The sequence below is a fragment of the Hylobates moloch genome, unplaced genomic scaffold (genome assembly GCF_009828535.3).
Source record: "Hylobates moloch isolate HMO894 unplaced genomic scaffold, HMol_V3 SCAFFOLD_21, whole genome shotgun sequence".
NCBI lineage: Eukaryota > Metazoa > Chordata > Mammalia > Primates > Hylobatidae > Hylobates > Hylobates moloch.
Window position 1 is genome coordinate 18,261,153 of NW_026652296.1, and position 20,934 is coordinate 18,282,086.

At 40.4% G+C, this 20,934-nt stretch overlaps 1 protein-coding gene across 7 annotated transcripts in view; it reads left to right on the forward strand.

Moving 5' to 3' along the window:
* PTPRT (protein tyrosine phosphatase receptor type T) overlaps positions 1-20,934 on the forward strand; it is a 1,124,172-nt gene that overhangs the window by 716,242 nt on the left and 386,996 nt on the right. For all 7 annotated transcript variants that reach the window (XM_032141872.2, XM_032141870.2, XM_058432870.1 and 4 more), the window contains exon 8: positions 1,729-2,025. In XM_032141872.2, the coding sequence (XP_031997763.1) occupies positions 1,729-2,025 (297 nt within the window). The remainder of the gene's footprint in view (positions 1-1,728; positions 2,026-20,934) is intronic.

Here is a 20,934-nt window from a genome sequence, read left to right on the forward strand (position 1 = left end):
TCTTTCTTATTGCTGCATCAGTGCAGATGTAGCCTTACCCCTAAATGCTCTGAGGGGGTTGGAGCAATGATGGAACCCTAGTCCATCCTTTTGCATACGGGTGCTCCCAGCACTGCCGCTCACAAGGCATTCAAGATAGACACAGCATGTGGAACACTATTATTATTACTATTACATATATATTATTACTATTACTGCAAAACAAACAACACACCCCAGTTATCATACGTAGAGTGCTTATTAAGTTTGAATTCTAACCGCTTTACAAACATCTCATCTAACTTCCCCTTCCCCCTACCATGAGGTTAGCTACTATTATTATCATCATTTTACAAATCAAATAAAAAGTGGACCCAAAGAGGATACATAATTGGGCAAAGTCCTGTAGGTATGGGGAGAAGTACTGATTTAATCTCTAGCCTGTGCCTAACTCCTCCCAGATAAGAAAGTCTGACACAAGAATTTCTGGGGATATCTATCACATGAGAAGTTATGTTTCTACCATAACAAATGCCTGACCCAAGAGCCAGGCATGGTGGATGGTGCCTGCAATCCCATCACTTTGGGAAGCCAAGGCAGGAGGATCACTTGAGCCCAGGAGTTTGAGACCAGCCTGGGCAACATAGAGAGACCCCGTATGTGAAAAAATAAAAATAAAAACTTAGCCAAGCATGGTGTAGGCCCACCTACATGTGAGGCTGAGGCTAGAGGATCATGATTGCTTGAGCCTAGGAGTTTGAGGCTGGGATGAACTCTGGTCATGCCACTGCACGCCAGCCTGGGAGACAGAGTCAGACTCCCATCTCAAACAAAACAAGCCACCCCAAAGACAAATGCCTAAACCTCAACATAAAATGAGCTTTACACGTCAGGGTTTTTGAAAAACATCATGTTTGTTATAACCTGTTTTATATAAGAAAAAAAATCTATTTAATGTGCATAAATAGAATATTCCTAATAAAATTAGACATAGACAATGTTATGTATGGTGATCTGGGACCAAGATCAATAGGAGGCATGGAGTGGGAGACAGCATTAGGGTGAGAAGGCATGCTCAGATTGGCTTTTAGAATGATGTTCCCAGAGGGGCCAGGGGAGACAAAGAGGGGTAGAAGAGTGTTGTAGGAAGTTAGGAAATGATGAACTGTGTAGTCAAGGAAAAGAGAGGAAATGCTAAAGCACGGTTAATGGGTCATGATGACCGCATGGATAAACTGGGTGTTGCGGGTTGAGGCTGTGACTCAGTTTCCAGCTTGTGCATCTGGATGTTGTTGGCTGAAGAGGAGAGGCTGACCTCCAAGGGGACAGGTTGGGGCTGAATTCAGTATAAAGAGGCAGGTCAGCTCTCAGCAGCCATCTAAATAAGCATATCCCAGAAGCGAGGAGTGTGCTGTGTGTGGTACCAAGAAGGTTTTCAGTGGCACTTTGATGCACCCGTAAGAATTTAACAATTTCACATTTATTTTTATGGTTAACATTTATTTATGATGTTTTCCTTTTATATATTTATGTTTTCTATTAGATGCATGTATTTAAATAAGACAAGGGAGATTGATGTAAAGAAAAAAGTTCTCTAAATTATATTGCCTGTGTCAAAAATCATAACGGCAGTGATTGAATGGTGGAGATATGTTTGGAAAAGCTGTGTTCCCTGTTGTAGCAGAATATGCACCCCAGCTTCCTGATGGTCTCTTCAGAGCCGTTGTTTCTTGCCTGCATGTCTTGCAGATCCGGTGCATGGCCCACAGAATGTGGAAATCGTAGACATCCGAGCCCGGCAGCTGACCCTGCAGTGGGAGCCTTTCGGCTACACGGTGACCCGCTGCCATAGCTACAACCTCACCGTGCAGTACCAGTATGTGTTCAACCAGCAGCAGTACGAGGCTGAGGAGGTCATCCAGACCTCCTCCCACTACACCCTGCGAGGCCTGCGCCCCTTCATGACCATCCGGCTGCGACTCCTGCTGTCTAACCCTGAGGGCCGAATGGAGAGCGAGGAGCTGGTGGTGCAGACTGAGGAAGACGGTGAGCAAGGAAGGAGAGCTTACATGGGAATGGGGATATTGAATCTATTCACAGGGCCATGGCAGTCAGTTATGAGGCCTTTATTTTTCCTACATTTTTAATTCCCTCACACACACCTTTCTTTTCTAAGGTCTTCAGTGAAGGACTATGTAAACTGTGAATTGCACACCTCCAGGGAGTGCTTTTCCCATCACAGTGGCAGCTCTGCCATAGACATGCACTCAGCTTTGGCCCTTTTGTACCGCCATCCCTCTTCTTGCTTTATACCAGTCTATTAGACCATTCTTGCATTGCTATAAAGAAATACCTGCGGCCAGGTGTGGTGACTCATGCCTGTAATCCTAGCACTTTGGGAGGCTGAGGCAGGTGGATTGCCTATCTCAGGAGTTTGAGACCAGCCTGGGCAACATGGTGAAACCCCATCTCTACTAAAATACAAAAGAAATTACCAGGCGTGGTGGCATGTGCCTGTAGTCCCAGCTACTCAGGAGGCTGAGGCTGGAGAATTGCTTGAACTTGGGAGGCAGAGGTTGCAGTGAGCCGAGATCACACCATTGCACTCCAGCCTGGGCAACAGAGTAAGATTCCATCTCTACAAAAAACAAACAAACAAACAAACAAAAAACACCGGAGACTGGGTAATTTATAAAGAAAGGAGGTTTAATTGGCTCACGGTTCTGCAGGCTGTACAGAAAGAATAGCACTGACATAGCTTGGCTTCTGGGGAGGCTGAGGAGCTTTTACTCATGGTGGAAGGTGAAGTAGAAGCAGGCACACCACGTGGCCAAAGCAGGCGCAAGAGAGAAATTGGCAGTGCCACACACTTAACCAGATCTCCGGGGAATTCGCTCACTGTCGCGAAGACAGCACCAACCCATGAGGGATCCACTTCCATGATCCAATCACACCTCCAGCATTGAAGATTACAGTTCAACATGAGATTTGGGAGGGGACAAATACCCAAACTATATCAACCACCTTCTCTTTCCAAGGTTTGACTGCACTGATGCCTCCAGAAAGATAAAACATGTATCACATTGTTTAAACATGTTGAATTTGGAAGTCAGACATTGCTGAATTATGTAAGAATTAAAAACAGAAAATACATGTAAAAAGCTTAGCATACACATTGGATGCACCCAGAACTGAATATTCACCTGGCTGGATGACAGTCATCTCAAACTCAAGGTATCTGAAAATGAACTAATCTCCAATTCTATACTGACTTTCCCTGTGTTCCTATCTCAATGAACTGCATCTAGTAAGATAGAGACCTGAAAGTCAGCCTAGGAGCCTCCATGTCTCCCTCCCAAATCCACCCCACCTCCATACGCCACAAGTTTCTAATGGGTATGCTTCCTGCAGTTTATCTTCCTCATAACTTGAGACTCCGAGAACCTAGGGACACTACTGCTAGAACACATAACTTTTCCTGCCTCTCTGCCCTTACCCAGAACACATAACTTTTCCTGACTCTCTGCCCTTACCCATGCCATTTCTCCTGCTTGGAATAACCTGTCCTCCATGTTTGCAAGGAAACCTCTATTGAACTTTCAAGTCTTTGCTCAAATGTTACTTCCTCCAGGAAGCTTTCCTTGATTGCCCCAGATTGACTTGGATGTTTCTTCCCAGGCTCACCGCAGTTACCTTAGTGATAGCATAGAATTCGCCAGTTCCAGGGCTTACCTAAGAAACACTTCCCCATGACCATATTTCACTTTCCCCTCCAGCCAGCCCAGGCTGCCTCTTGCCTTGTGGTATGGCTTTAGATAGTTTCTGAGAATCAGACTCAGATGAAGATTCATGTGCAAGTGACTGATTAAGAAAGTTTTCCCAGGGGAGACTGGGAGGGGAGTGAGGGAAGTGGGACAAAGAAGGGGAGAAAGCCAAGGTGCAACTTTTGGCCAAGTCCAGCAAAAACTGGCTGCAACCTGAGCCTTCGGGGAACTGTTCAGGGTGGGCCATGCATCACAGATGTCCTAAGTTAGGCAAGGAAGCTGCCAGCCAACAGTTAGGGTCTGGGATGGGGAGGAGAGATTCAGAGGTAAAATTTCTGTAACTTTTGTCTCTCTGCATGTGCAGGTAAAGGATAGAGTTTCACGAAAATGGTATAAAGAGATCTGAAAGGTCTAGCCAGAGCACTGGCATTGTCAGCTGCATGAAGAATATACCCGGCTTGTGTCAGATTAGCCTTAGAACTTGAAGACAGAGCCTCTGCTGTGGCAATTCTGTGTAGTACATGTTTTCTTTTTTTCATCTTCATTTTTTTCTTTCTTTGTGTGTTCCTGGGATTCAGTAGGATCTAGCACTCTTCCTTCATCTAAGCAAGTTCTAAATACCTCAGAGCCATGACCCTGAGTAGAACCCAGATTGACATTCTCAGCTACAAAATCTCATGAGAAGATAAGGGAAATAGTGCCAACCTCTTCTCACCCTGCCCCTAATCCTCACTTCCACCATGTCCCATCCTAGAGCTGGAAGTTTTACACAGTCTGCTTTGATGATCCATCTCTCCCTTATACCCTTCCAGTTCATCCTCATAGCCATCCTCTTTGCAGACCCCACACACTGGACTTCGGGGTCATCCTTGGAGTAGACTCTGTAAAACTTCCAGTTCTAGGAAGATTTCCCTAGATCTGACTTCACTGTTTCAGAAATCTGTAGCCCCTTCCTCCAGCAGGTAGAATTGTGCACTGCTAAGACAATGTACACTCTGGAGCCAAGCATGCTTGAACGAGTTGTGTAACCTCTTAGTGCCTTGGTTTCCTCATCTGTAAAATGGAATTAATTAGCCAGACATGGTGGCTCACCCTGTAATCCCAGCACTTTGGGAGGCCAAGGCGGGCAGATCATGAGGTCAGGAGTCGAGACCATCCCGGCTACCATGGTGAAACCCCGTCTCTACTAAAAAGACAAAAAATTAGCTGGGCGTGGTGGCACGTGTCTGTAGTCCCAGCTACTCAGGAGGCTGAGGCAGGAGAATCGCTTGAACCCAGGAGGTAGAGGTTGCAGTGAGCCGAGATAGTGCCACTGTACTCCAGCTGGGTGACAGAGCGAGACTCTGTCTCAAACAAAAAAGGAATAATTAAAGTGCCTATCTTATAGATTCTTGTGCACATTAAGTGGGATGATATATAAAGAAATTGGACTAATACCCAGCATATTATAAGGTACTACATTTATGGTGAATTACAGGAGAAAAAAAAAAGATATTCACAAAGGAGCATCTAGCCCCGGCAACTGAGAATCTCCCCAGCTCCCCTAGGAAACCTCTTCAGAGCTCTAGACATGTCCAGACATCTAGAAATCTAACTGGTTGTAGGAAATACACTGTAGACGCTCAAAAAGTGGCAGTGTGCTTGGTGCCTGACATGAGAAACAGAGTCAGGGCAAAAGGGTGGTTTAGTGACTCATATTCACAGGGAATTCCTGGTTATTAGAGAGGGAGAAGTCACTGCTGAAAATCAGGATGAAAATTCAGGACTCAGGAGATGAACAATAAGGTTTTCCCAAGGAGCAGCTCAGGGCACCTTTTTAAAGATGCTCTGCCCACCTTGAGCTGCTCTCTGAGGATTACCTCCCTGTGCCTCAGCAAACCCCAAGTCCAGCTTTAAGGCATTCCTTAACTTCTTTCTTTCTTCTTCCTGTCACCAAGAAAAAAAGCCTTTATCAAAACAACGTGAGAGCAGGAATGCTTTGAAATTAAATTTTAATTAAACATCATTAATAAAACATCAATTCCTGCTCTATGGAGATGTGTGGACATTATCATACTAAAAACACCAACATACGAGACATGATTCCTCAGTTCTGTAACTATTCTGAGGCTCTGCCTCAAAACCCACTGGACTGAAGGAGAGGCTCAGTGTAGAACCCCGCTGTATGCCAGGGTTAGGTTCCATTCTTTCTAAAGAGGGAGGAGGCACCATTTCTGTTGGCTGGGTAACTCGTTCACCTCAAGGACAAGATGAGGCCAGAGTGTGGCTCTAGCAGATTAACTGAAACCCCCCTCTGGGAGCCAGCAAGCAACCTTTAGGATTGAGTTGGCTGAATGGCTGAGTTCATGCTGCTGTCATCCATGCCACAAAATTGTCTTCTGGGGAATTTGCAGAATTTGTAATTTCAGCACCTCAGTGCATTTGAGGGCCTGCGAAGAAATCCAGCACCAGAGAGCAGCTCATGGCTGCTCAGCCCCATGGCTTCATTTGGGTCGCAGCTGTTCATAACAGACTAAACAGATTCCTTATTTTTCCCTTCTCCACAAATGTCTCAGACAAAACCACAGTTCGCTTGCACCTTGAAAGATGAAAACCATGTTGATGGTTTTGCTTGGCAGCTCACTTTGGCTGCTATTTATTGAGCACCTACACTGTGCTAGGCACGGATAGACATATTATATACAGTGGCTTCTGTACTCCTTTTGCCCAAGATTTTATTGTGAAAATTTCCAAAGCTAGAAAAATTGAAAGAATAGTACAAAGGAGACTTATAAACCTCTCATGTAGATTCAACATGTGTAAACACTTTGCTGGGTTTACTCGTGCGTGTGTATCTTATATCTACATGATGGGTGACGTATGCTATATAAATGTATTTATGAATACATACAATATTTTAACCATTTGAAAGTAAATTGCAGAAATCATGACAGTTGATTTCTAAACCTGTTAGCATAAAAGACCTAAAAATAAGAACTTTCTGCTACATGCCCACAATGCTATTTAACCTCTAATAAATTTTGCATTAATTTTAAAATCATGTAATATACAGTTTGTTTACATTTCTAATAATATTTAACCTGATTCTATGTGACAAAACCAGAGCTCACTATATTTTTGGCAAAACCATTACATTGGTGATGTATATTTCTCATTGTATTTTGTCAAGAAGTTCATAATGTCAGGGAGTCCCAGTACTGATGATGTCACATATGGTCACTTAGATAAGACAAGAACTGCCCGGTCCCTCCGCTGTAAATGTAGCACCATTTTTCTTTTGTAAAGTATCCTTGGAGTGAAACTTTGAGATGAATGAGTATCATATTCCCCTAAAGCTTTCACTCAATGGTTTTAACACTCCCCGAGAGTCTTCACCTGAATCAGTTATTACACTGATGCTTACAAAAGGGTGATTTAAACATCTATAATTCTCTCTACGCTTACTAGTTAGCCTTCTTCTTTAGAGAATAGCTTTTTTCTCTCTTCATCTTCCTCCCTGTTTTTGGTCTCCCTGTTGATTCATAGATCATTTTTGACCCAATGTATTAAAATCCTTTACTGCCATTCTCTGTGATGCTCAAATTGCCTCAAATATGGCCAGTGGCAGTCTCTTCAAGCTGATTCCCAGGTCCTTTTGACATGTTCTCGTTAGTCTTCCTTGCTTCTGGCAGAACAAAAATATTCTAGACTACCTTTTAACGTCCCTGCCCCAGACTTGAAGCCAACCACTTATTAGGGATTTCTGGTTGCTTTCAGTGGGGAGTGGTATTTTGGCACTAAGATACACATCTTAGGTGTGCTCGGTGACACATTATTGCCTCTAGGTTCTTTCAGTAGGTAGAGCTAGGGAGTACAATTTTTGTTTTAAGTCATGAGCTCATACTGATTCAAATTCAACACATTTTATACATATATCTCCCTTCTCCTGCAGTGAGAACCCTGATGCTCAACATCCACATAGTTTTCATTTGCTGCATCCTGAAACACACATAAAATAGTTTCAGAATTACAACACCAATCCCTCTAAAAAACAATAAAGCTATTATACTAAGTTAGGTTAAAGATTTCAGTTTTTCTTTCCTTAGGCTACTGTGTACCACTGAGGGTATGCAGTGAGAATACTACGTTCAAAAGTTCAGTTCTTTTCTCTGTATGGTTATATTATCAATTTGATACCCAGTTATGTTTATTTGTTTCCATTTTAATGTTTGCCTTCCACCTATGCTTTTTAATTTAATTTGTTTTTAATATGCAAAACGGTTGCATGTTTGAAAAGTAAAAACTATATCTCATTACTGGGTATATACCCAACAGAATAGAAATCATTCTATTATAAAGATACATGCATGTATATGTTCATTGCAGCACTATTCACAATAGCAAAGACATGGAGTCAACCCAAATGGCCATCAGTGATAGACTGGATAAAGAAAATGTGGTATATGCAGCCATAAAGAGGAATGAGATCATGTCCTTTGCAGGAACATGGATGGAGCTGGAAGTCATTATCCTCAGCAAACTAACACAGGAACAGAAAACCAAACACCGCACGTTCTCACTTTAAGTGGGAGCTGAACAATGAGAACACACGGACACAGGGAGGGGAACAACACACCCCGGGGCCTGTTGGGGGAGTGTGGGGAAGGAGAGCATCAGGGTAAATAGTTAATGCATATGGGGCTTAATACCTAGGTGATGGGTTGATAGGTCCAGCAAACTACCATGGCACGCGTTTACCTATGTTAACAAACCTGCACTTCCTGCTCATGTATCTCAGAACTTTAAATTAAATTAAAAATAAAAACACCATTAAAAAAACTACATTTAAAAGTATATTCCAAAAAATATTACCACCATTCCTGTCCTTTTCGCTATTCCAATTCACACTTGAAAGAAAGGTAGCTATTTTCATTCCTTTATGGTTGATCTTTCTTAGAGTTCTTTTTGCAAAAGCTACTCAGAGAGGCTGAGGCAGGAGAATGGCGTGACCCCGGGAGGCGGAGCTTGCAGTGAGCCGAGATCGCGCCACTGCAATCCAGCCTGGGTGCCTGGGTGCCTGGGTGACAGAGCGAGACTCCGTCTCCAAAAAAAAAAAAAAAAAAATATGTAATACTTTTCTTCCTCCTACTTCTTATATAAAAGGTAGCATAATTGATATACTTTGCATCTTGTGTTTTTGTTCACTCAGTATATCCTAGAAATCACTTCTTATCAGTTACTACAGAATTTGCTCATTATTTTTTATGACTCTATGGTATTTCATTGTGTTGATGTAAATACTGTAATTTATTCAACCAATATCCAGTGGACACCCAGGTTGTTTCCATTATTTACTATCATAAATAATACTGTAGCAAATAGCATTGTGCATATGTTGTTTGGTACTTGTGGCAATGTATCTTTAGGGTAAATTCCTAAAAGTGGGATTGCAAGAGTCACAGAGTAAGTGCACATGCAGTTTTGTTAGCTGTTGAGAGGTACTCTTCCATAGAAGTTGTATGATTTTGCGTTTTCACTAGCAATGTAGATTCATTTAATCTGAACGCTAAATGTGAAGGAGCAAAGAGTGTTGTTTTTTCTATTTTACAAATAAGGAAATGTAGAATCCCATATAGTAATTACATATAATGTAATTGATTATAATTAATAACAATATACACTATAATTGATATTTAATACAGTTAATCACATACAAAACATATATTATTTCATTTAACATCATGCTTTTTAAAAAGCTCATGTACTTGAATTGTAAGGAAGACTGACGTGCCTCAGGAATGAGTACCTTTAGTAAGTGTACATTTCTAATGAGCCGATGATCAGGTTTCTCAGGTCACAGTAAGCGAGAAGGAGGCTGCATGTTGCTAAGGATGAGTACATCTGTAGTAACAAGATGTGGCATGTAAAACTGGGAAAAGGGAAAAGTGAGAGAAAAAGCAGAAAAAGCAATAACAACAAGGCAATAAGTAAAGCAGTCCAGAGTCATTTAGTGTAAGAGTGAAAGCTATTCACACCTTAGTGAGTCCTGAAGGCATCCATCACTTTATTAGAGCTCAGTACATTTGAGACGTTTACCAGGATAGTCTTGAGATATTATAAAGGGCAAAGAGAAATGCAATTATGTTTTTCAAATGCCCACTATGAACTAGGCATTGTGCTGATACTCTCCATTCTTACAGTCAATTCCCAAATACTTTGATGTAGACGCTATTGATACAGTTGTGCAGAAGAGGAGTAAATAGAATTCAAAATCTTACCTGAAGGGCATTCCCTGACCACCCAATATATAATTCTATACCTGGCCAAAACATCTACCGCTCTTCCCTGTTTTATTTTTCTCTACCTCATGCTGTATATTGATTACTTTATTATCTCTCTATAAGGGATATAAGCTTAATGAGAATAGAAACTTTGTTTTGTGTTGTTCACTCTGGTAATCCATAGTATGGGCTCACTGTTGAATAAATAGATGGATGAATAAATGACCATTCCACATAAAAGTCCATGCCCTTTTCGTGATACCATAGTGTCCCATTTATGGGTATTGCTTGTGAAGATGGGGGATATGAATGACATCTTTTAGCTATATTCAAAGCTAACTCAGACTAGCTTGCATCTCTTCCCACCTCCAAGTTCAGTAGTACCACATTCGTTGCTTCAAATAAACCATGGTGGAAATATTTACACCATGGAAGTTGGCAAACTTTTTGTTTTTATTTTTCCCTGGAGAGCAGGTTGTGAAACATTTAGTAGCATACCACTGTATAGTTCAACTAAAAGGCTATAGTTAATTAAGATGTAAAGATTTATCTGGAACAAATATATTTTCTCCAACACAACTAGGAAATACGAGAGTAAAATTAGCTAAATCTCTTATTAAGTTAGTTCCAAGCCTCTGTATAAGGAATGAATAAACAAATATGGCAACTGAAGTGGAGAGACAAAAAAATGACATAGACAAGAAAAGTATCAAGGGAAACTCCTGTTGAATTGTACATGGCTATGTGCTTTTATATATCCTACCTTGGTATTTCTCATATCTACCCCCACAGTTCACCATTGTTAACCCCTTTTCAGATGTGGAAATGGAGATAAAGAGAGGAGAGGAGGGGAGAGTACGGGAGGGGAAGGGAAAGGAGAGGAGAAAACTTCCCTTGATAACACTCTGTCCTCCTTTATGTTGAAATGAAAATTTTCCTTAAATTACCACCTGACTTTAAGGCACAAGAAAACATCTGGTTTAATTACAGTGAATTTACATGAACCCACTGACAAGAAGCACAGTTAAATTAGCAATTTCAGTGTGTTTTTTTTTAAGAGAATGAAATTATAAAGTAATTAACCTTTGTTGTAGAACTCTGTCAAAAGGATGGAAAGTTCCATGCTGTTAAATAGAAGAAGAAATGAAATTGTGGAAAGGGAAAATGTGGATTCATTAAAGAATTACAAAGAAAAAGGAATGGAAAAGGGACACAGAATTAGAAGATAAGACAAAAAAGGAATTTTTTGCCAAGAAGTCTTTTTACAATGAGAGAGAGAGAGACCTAGTTTAATCAAAGGAAAGTAAGTCTATCTCATTGTAAAGGACATCTTGACTATGGAATGGCAATGTAGTGGGTGGAAAGAGCCTCTTACTTGGGGTGAGATATCCTGATTTTGCTGCTTGAAGATGCTATGACAGCCTTTTGGCCTTCTGGACCCACACATCTACCAGGTGATAGAAGAAAGGGGTGATATGGGAAATGCTTTGGAAATAGAAGAGTTTGAGCTATATCCAGGCTTCATCCACTACTTCACTATGCAACCTTGGTTAAAGGAATCGCATTCTGTACTTTAGTGCCCCATCTGTAAAATGCCTCTCTACAGAGGCTGTAGTACATGAAGGTCTATGTGTAAAGCCCTTAACTTCCTGTCTGCCAAGAGCTTTGCTAAGTGTTGTGTGGCCAACATCAGCCATCATAGACACCTTTTTATTTCAGGCTGTTCAGGAAAAAACAAAACAAGAGATCTATGCAAAATTTCCATTTGCCCTGGGCAAAAGGCCACTTTTAAATAACCTCTAACCCCTCTGTAATCTCATTTTTAAACATTTCACTCTGACCACATCTCTTCTCTTTTCAATTTATTCCCTCTAGTATTGTAGCTCCAAAAATTCAGCCCCACTAGGACTTGCTACCTTGTTCATTGCCCCCATTCCCTTCTCTACCCAGCATAAATTCCTTGGCTGAGCATTCCAGTTACATCCTTGCATAATCCCCCAACACCTCAGCCTCATTCTCATTTCCAGCTATTCACAACCCTAGCTCCATCTGATTTCCTGCCTGTGCTAGGTTGTTCCTTCCGTAGCTGCTGCACACCACTGTGCTAACCACTCTCACTTGGAAGCCAGAAGCACCACTGGAGCTGGCTTTTAAAGCTGCCTGGCAATACTGTCTTTCCCTGGCCCATTCATCCCTCTAGTCTCCCAGAGAATATTTCTCCTATCTTCAGACTAATAGCACATCCACCTGTTCTCACTTCCACAGATGACCTTGTTACCTAATAGACTGAGGAACTGAAACCATGCAAAGAAATTCCCTCCAGCTCTCATTGCCCACATGTTGCCCACATATTTGACCTCCCCCTCACCTCCTTGTTTCTATGGATGAACCATTTGTTTTCTAAATAAAAGCCAGTTTTGCTACTTAATGCAGCAAATCCTACTTACTTTTTTTTAACTCAATGTCATTGCTCCAGCAATTGTTCCCTTTCCACCCTACATCAAAATTTCCCTTTGTAACTGGATATATTTCTCACCCTCCACACAAGGTGTATTTATCCCGTCTTTAAAAAGATAAAAAAAAAAAAAAACAGAAACACCCAGCTCTATCTTCTCCTCAAGCTACTATTCCATTCCCTCTTTATGCATCCATTCTTTCTATTTGTTCTTGAATCCATTCAACGAAAGTAACTCAGATCCCTGCCATTCCACCAAAACAATTATTTCAAGATCACCTGTGACCTTCAAGTCACCAAATCCAATAGTCATTACTCAGAGAGTCAGATCCTCTTACTTAACCAGTTGGCAATATCTGACACAGCTGGTTGTTAAATCCTCCTTAAAACACTTTTTGTACTTTGCTTCCAATTCATCACACACTTCTGGATTTCTGCCTTTTGCAGTGGCTTCTCCTCTGTGTTTTTGTTTTAAATATAGGGTTTCACTGTGTCTCCCAGGCTAGAGGGCAGTGGTATGATCAGCTCACTGTATCCTCTGACTCCTGGGCTCAAATGGCCCTCCCACCTCACCCTCTCCAGTAGCTAGGACATGTGGGATAGGCACATATAGGCATGTGCCATCACATATAGGCGTGTGCAAGCATGCTCAGCTAATTTATTTGTTTATTTTATTGTATTTATTTATTTTTGAGATGGAGTTTCGCTCTTGTTGCCTAGGCTGGAGTGCAATGGCACGATCTTGGCTCACTGCAACCTCCGCCTCCTGGGTTCAAGCCATTCTCCTGCCTCAGCCTCCTGAGTAGCTGGGATTACAGGCATGTGCCACCACGCCTGGCTAAATTTGTATTTTTAGTAGAGACAGGGTTTCTCCGTGTTGGTCAGGCTGGTATCGAACTCCCAACCTCAGGTGATCCACCGGCCTCGGCCTCCCAAAGTGCTGGGATTACAGGCGTGAGCCACCGTGCCCGGCCTATTTATTTTGATTTTTACTTTTTTGGTAGAGACAGGGTCTCATTGTGTTGCCCAAGGTGATCTCAGACTCCCAGCCTCAAGCCGTCCTCCCACCTCGGCCTCTCAAAGTGTTGGGATTACAGTTTGCTGGTTCCTTTTAAACAGCGTGTATTTGTCCGTTTTTATACTGCTATAAAGAACTGATTAAAACTGGGTAATTTATAAAGGAAAGAGCTTTAATTGACTCGCAGTTCAGCGTGGCTGGGAAGCCTCAGGAAACTTACAATCATGGCAAAAGGTGAAGGGGAAGCAAGGCACTTTCTTCACAAGGCGGCAGAAAGGAGAATGAACGTAGGAGAAACTACCAAACACTTATAATAACATCAGATCTCCTGAGAACTCACTCATTATCATGAAAACAGCATGGGAGAAACCTCCCCCATGATTTAATTACCTCCACCTGGTCTCTCCCTTGACATGTAGGGATTATGGGAATTACGATTCAAGATGAGATTTTGGGTGGGGACACAGCCAAACGATACCACATCCCAACCTTATTCGCCCAGTTCTTGGGACTCTTTCCCGTTCGTATCCATACCAGAGGTTGGCCAGGTCTTAAAGTATAGGCTTTATCCATGAGAGGGTCTGTAGCAGCTACTCGATGCCACCATCGTAGCAGGAAAACAGCCAGGGACAATGGGTAAACAAATGGGTGTGGCAGTTGTTCCAATACAATTTTATTTACAAAAACACGCAGCTGGTTGGATTCAACCCGAGAGCCATAGTTTGCTGACCCTGGATCCACATTCATTTCCCTAATTATTTCTTCCAGTCTCCTAGCTTTAAAATCCATCCATATGTTAATAATTTTCCCAATTGATACCTCCAGGCCAGGCCTCTCCCCAGCCCTCCAGAGTCATTTATCCAGCTGTCTCCTCAACGGCTCTACCTAGATTGCTAATCAGCCCATGGAATTAAACACATTCAAAACTGAGCCTGTGATCATCCTTCAACTTGTTCTTCCCACTATCTTCTCCATCTCAGTAAATGGCAACTCTGTTTTATTAGTGGCTCCAGCCAAAAACCTTGACTTCTCACTTTTGTCAGAACTGAGGCCCTGGCTTTTACGTCTCCAAAGAAAATCCCTTCTGGCTGGGCATGGTGGCTCACCTCTGTAATCCCAGCACTTTGGGAGGCCAAGGCAGGTGGATTGCCTGAGCCCAGGAGTTCGAGACCAACATGGGCAACATGGTGAACTCCCATCTTTACACACACACATACACTAGCTGGGTGTGGTATTGTGTACCTATGATCTCAGCTACTCAGGAGGCTGAAGTGGGAGGACTGCTTGAGGCCAGGAGGTCGAGGCTGCAGTGAGCCAGGATTGCACCACTGCACTCCAGGCTGGGTGACAGAGGAAGACCCTGTCTCAAAAAAAGAAAAAGAGAACCTCTTCACCCTTTATTGCTCTTGATTAAGACCCCCTGGCTTTGTACAAAGCAGCAGCCTTTCTGTTCCCCACATCTGAACCACTAACATATTCTCTTGGTTCATCCTGCAATATATATCAAGACTTTGACCATTTCTCACAGCCTCTACTACTACCCCTTAGGTCCAAACCACTGTGCTCTCCAACCCAGATTATTGCAGCAGCCTCAATCATCTTTGCAGCTTCAGCTCTGGCCCCTGCATTCTTTTCTCAACACAGCACCAAAATGATCTTGTTAAATCACGAAGCAAATCATATCACTCCCTCTGCTCCCAGCCCTCTGATGGTTTCTCATGTCGCTCAGATTAAAAACCCAAAGCCTTATGGTAGCTGACATGCTCCAGGTGACCAGAATTCACACTTTTGTTTGCCTCTCTGTCATCTCTTGCTACTTGTACCTCCCTATGCAAATTCAGTCATCATTCTCTTCAAATATATCAGGGACATCCCTGCCTCAGGGCCTTTGCACTTGCCATCCTTTTTGGCTACAGTAAGGTTCTGCCAAATAAGCAGGACGGTTCCTTCAGCTTCTTCAAGTCTTTATTCCAATGTCACCTCTCAGTGAGCTCTTCTCAGACCATTCTATTAAAAACTGGAAGCCTCCTACAGCACACTCTTTGTCCCTCTTTCCAGCTTTGGGTGTCTCCTTAGCAATTATCATCTGACATACTGTATATTTCACTATATGTTTTATTATCTGTCTTCTCCCACTAGAATGCATTCCATAGAGACAAGATTTTTTCCTTATGTTTTGCTTATTGCTGCTTCCCAAGCATTTAGAAGAACAGTGCCAGGTAGACAAATAAGGACACAATAAATACATTATTGAATGAATGAATTCTGAGTCCTCAAAGAAAAATTAGATTTAAGGTTATTTACCATAGAAATCAAGAAGATCGTAGAAAGCTCAGTAAGCTATGAGAAGATATAGCTTCTATGACTAGCAATATAACATCATTCGGATAGATCAGATTGAGGTAAGGACATCACAGGAAATAGCAACAATCTGAATTGTCTCTACAAAAAAATCAAATTGGTGATCTCTAGGCTACCCTAGAGCTGTTCTCAGAGAATGCAATGGGGTCGGGGGGAGGAACAGACATATATAGTATTTACTTTGTGCCAGACACCTAGCTAAGCACTTTGTGTATATTAATATATCAAATCCCCAGGACAACCTATGTAGTAGGTAGTATTTTTATCCTCATTTTAAAGTAAGGAAAGTGAGACACAGAGACATTAAGCAGCTTGGCCAAGGTAATACAGTGGTGGGAACAGGACATAAACCCAGGCAGTGTGGCTTCAACCCATGATCATTGTTTAATCCTACAATACTGCCTTTTAGGTCTCAGTGATGACAATAAGAGTTTTGATTAGAAATGCCAGTTTGATCACTCTTCTTAAACTACTGTCCTAAAGAAATATAGATAAAAACACCTCTGTACCTGCCCTGAGAACCGTAAGAAGATGCCATGGCTGCTCCTGAAAGAATTAACGCAAGACGTCATGGGGGAGGGAGTCCCAAATGGGAAAGAGATGACTAAGCTGAGACTGCCTGGAAAGAAAACCTCTTAGGGAATTGGAGGAAAAGACTTCCAAGTCTACATGCATCAGTACCTCCAACTTTGGCCAACCAGTGCTAAAAACAGGAGTGGGCGTTGGAGCTGGTGGATGGAAGTGGGGAAAGGAGAGAGGTCAGTGCCCTGGTCATCTTTATTTGCTAGTCCATGATGCAGAGAATGAGAGCTCCCCCTCCAAGCCTACATTCAGGTCATATGGCAAATAAGAAAAGAGGGCTTCAGTGGAAGGATCTCATTGTAAAGAAACAATTGCAGGAAGGGGCAGTGTCTGTGGTAACTAACTTCAGGCTGCCCCTCAAAACACCTGAAAAGCCCTCTTGCCATGGAGAATCTTCCTGCTGCCTAATTATTTCCCTTCCTTAACTGCCCCTCATGCCACTGCCCCACAGGTCAGACAGAACCCTTATCCAGCCAAGTAATGTATGAATATATCTAAATTCTTTCCTTTCCCTGTGAGTTGGAAATATTTAAAATAAGGACTTACATGGTAACTAGCAGAATGACCCATTAAAGCAGACCATCACACACCACTTCTTATAAGGCTGCATGCGGAAAGGTTACTGGATAGATTTTTAAAAATGCTTTCATTATTGTAAAGAACAAATCTGATAGTGCAAAGCAAATACCCCCTAACAATTGAAGCAAGAAACAAGATTTTTAAAAACAAAACAAAAAAACTAATACACATGCTCAGTAAGAATATCTAAATAAATTCTGGGATAGAACACGTTCATGGAATGGAAGTTAACATTGTGAAGGTATTAGTTCTCCCAGACTGGCCTTTATAAAAGAGTTTAGCACTATTTACTATTCTTATTTATTTGATGATAAACTCTATTGTGTTTAGGGATATGTGCTTAAGGAGTGAAAAGTATAAGGAAAAGCAAGGTCACGGTATGAAGTTCACTACTGAAAAATTAATGAGATGTTTGTTTTATGCATTTGTGTTTATTTCACAGTAACCAAGATAAATGATGATAGTGTATGTAATCTTATACCAATAAATGTAAAATGTAGGTGATATGGCAAAATATTAATTAAAAAACTTGACTTAAGGAAAAACAATTCTGTATAGTTTTACAACAAATAAAGAAATAGAATCAGTAATGAAACTTTTGCAACAAAGTACACATCAGTCCCAGGTGACTTCACAAGTGCAATCAGTCAAACATTCAAGGAGTTTGTAATCCCAATCTTATACACTGTATGAGAAAGGAAAAAGAAGAAGCACTTCCCCCTTCAATTTATGACAAGACTATAACCTTGATATTAAAAGCAGAAAAGCTTATGAGAAAAAATATATGCAAGTACCTAAATAAAATATTAGCAAATGATCCAAAACTGTGTAAATATGCAAAATACAGTTTAAGAAATTAGTGTTAGTCTAACTTTAGTAAATCTGTTTGTGTAATTTGCTACAGTAACATACTAAGAGAGGGGAAATACATATCATCACTACAATAGATACAGAAAAAGCATCAGTTAATTCTCCACATGATTTAAAAAACAAAATATTCTTGTATGCCTGGAATAAAAATGACCCCCTCAACCTGATAAAGATAAGTAAAAAACCTACAAACATCATACTCAAAGGTGAAACAATATCATCATTATCTTTGAAATTGGAGATAGACATATCATCATTTCTGTTAAAGACTGTATTGGTGGCTATCATTGAAGATTAGAAAATAAAAGATTGGAAAAGAGCAAAACTATTATTAGCTACAGATGCTACAATTATCTCTACATAGATAACCCAAAGAAATCTGCAAACAAATTATTAGAATTAAATAAGAATATAGCATGTTTGCCAAGACATTAACATTAAAATGTCGATTCCATTTCTATTAACCTAACAAGAATGTGGTATTTTCTTAAAGACATTATTTACAATAGCAATAAAAATATAAAGTATTTAGTAATACATTTAACATAAGTTTTCAAGATGCACGTACAAATGTATAAAGCACTGAAAGATGTTAAGGAAGGCCTAAATAAAAGATACACCATGTTCATGGATGAGAAAACCTATTATTATAAAGATGTGATATTATCTCCCAATTGATCTATAATACATGCAACTAAAATTCAAAAATCAAACATTTTTTGAAAAGTTACTGGCCGGGCGCGGTGGCTCACGCTTGTAATCCCAGCACTTTGGGAGGCCGAGGCGGGCGGATCACGAGGTCAGGAGATCGAGACCACGGTGAAACCCCGTCTCTACTAAAAATACAAAAAAATTAGCCGGGCGCGGTGGCGGGCGCCTGTAGTCCCAGCTACTCGGAGAGGCTGAGGCAGGAGAATGGCGTGAACCCGGGAGGCGGAGCTTGCAGTGAGCCGAGATTGCGCCACTGCACTCCAGCCTGGGTGACAGAGCGAGACTCCGTCTCAAAAAAAAAAAAAAAAAAAAGAAAAGTTACAAGTTAATCCTAAAATGTTTATGTAAGGAGAAAAGGTAAGAGTACCTAAAACAGTCATGAACATGAAGTACAAAGTAGTAGACTTTACCAGATAGCAAGACTTACACCTCATTGTTATGGAAGATGTGATATTGACACAGGGAAAGTCTAATAGAAATAATTGAATATAATAGAACATAGAAGTAGACCCATACATATATGGAAATGTGACAGAAGTTAAAATTATCAGGCAGATCGACTGAGGAATTAAAAATATTTTTTTCAATCTCCCTAGGATGAGGAGAAAGAATTAAAATTGGATTCCTACCTCATGTTATACATAGTAACACAGTTGTAAATGAATTGAGGACATTTTATTAAAGGAGTAACTCTTAAATGTCAATGAAAACTTAGAAAAATATTCTTAGGACTTCAGGATAGAGAAAGTGTTTCTTAAGTAAAACTCTTTTGTGCAGGTTTATTCAGAAGCAGACCCTGAGATACGGATACAAATGGAAGTAGTTTATTTAGAAAATGGTCTCAGGACACACTTATAAGAAAGAGGGAACGTGAAACAGGAAAGGGAAGAAAGTCAATACAAAATATATTAACAAAAAATTACCATGTGAATAACTGAGTTCTAGAACAGTGCTATTCCAAGTGTGGTCCAAGGACCAGCACTGACTCACTGACTCTGTAATCCTTAACAAGACAAGTACAGAAAGAGAAAGTATTTAAAAAGAAAGAGCTTACTATTTTTCTTTTTTGCTTTTTCAATTTCACTTTTACTTCAAAATTTTACTTCCCTAGTAATTTATTTTTATTGTATTTTGTGATATCATGAGCCCACAATGGATTTGGAATTATCGTTATCATCATCACAGTGGTTTCAGTGTTTGAAATAGTTTGAGAAGTGCTAGTAAAACATGTCTCAGAGTTACCCAACCAAGTAATAAGGAAACTGGGATGTTCATCCATCAACTTTCTGTCTTTCAATGCTTGAAGAATGTCTTCAGGGCATTAACTCTCCGGCACTTCTTGTTTTTCTATGTGGAGAACAAGTTGGCTCCCACAGCATTTAGGTAAATTTGTATTTTGCAGTAAGCATTATTCAGTGGGATATAGGCAGGCCGTCAACAGTGTCTGCTACTAAATTTGTCTCTCTCTTTCTCCCATACAAAAACTAAAATCTGACCAATTTGAGTATATTAAAATTAAGAACTGATCCATATTCAAAGGTAACATAAAGAGAAACACAAGACACAAATTAAAAGAAGTTTTTCAGTAACACATATAGCCAATAAAATTATTAGTATCAAACATATACAATGAGTCTTTACAGATCAACAGGAAAAGGACAATAATATCCAACAAACATTAAAAGATGCTAGTAAATAGGTAAAAGCATATAAAACCTTAATGAAGTATTGTTTTACACTTACTAGATGGTCTAGAATTTTAAAACCTGGTAATACCAAATGTTTATAAAGATGCAGAGGAATAGGAACTTTCAGAACATTGCCTGGGGCAGTACTACCACCACTTTGGAAAACAATTTGGCATTACCCTGTGAAAACAAAGATAGATACGCCCTTCAGTCATAGGAATAGACCCTCTATTCCTAAGTGTACCTTAGTAAAATCTTGTATATATGTTCAACCAAATATACAAAAGTATTCTAATAAATTATACTGTAAGAAAGCCCCACCTGGATACAACTCTAATGTTCATATATTGTAGAAATGGAGATGAATTAGATTTATATGGTTTACTGGATAGAAGGACTCATGTTAAAAGTGATACTTTCTGATTCCCAAAATGAGAAAAAAAAATGCAACGGCAGTAAAAATTTTGATGAAATATGTTTGAAAGTTTATAAAACTATTCCTAAATTCTTCTGGAAGAATACATGGGTAGTGATACCTCAAAAAACTTTGCAAAAGAAGAATAATAAAGGAAAAAGACTTGTTCTACCAAGTATCAAAACATGTCATCTTAATGCAATAGAGAAATACTGTCACAGTAAAAGCTACAACTCAGTGAAATAGAACAGA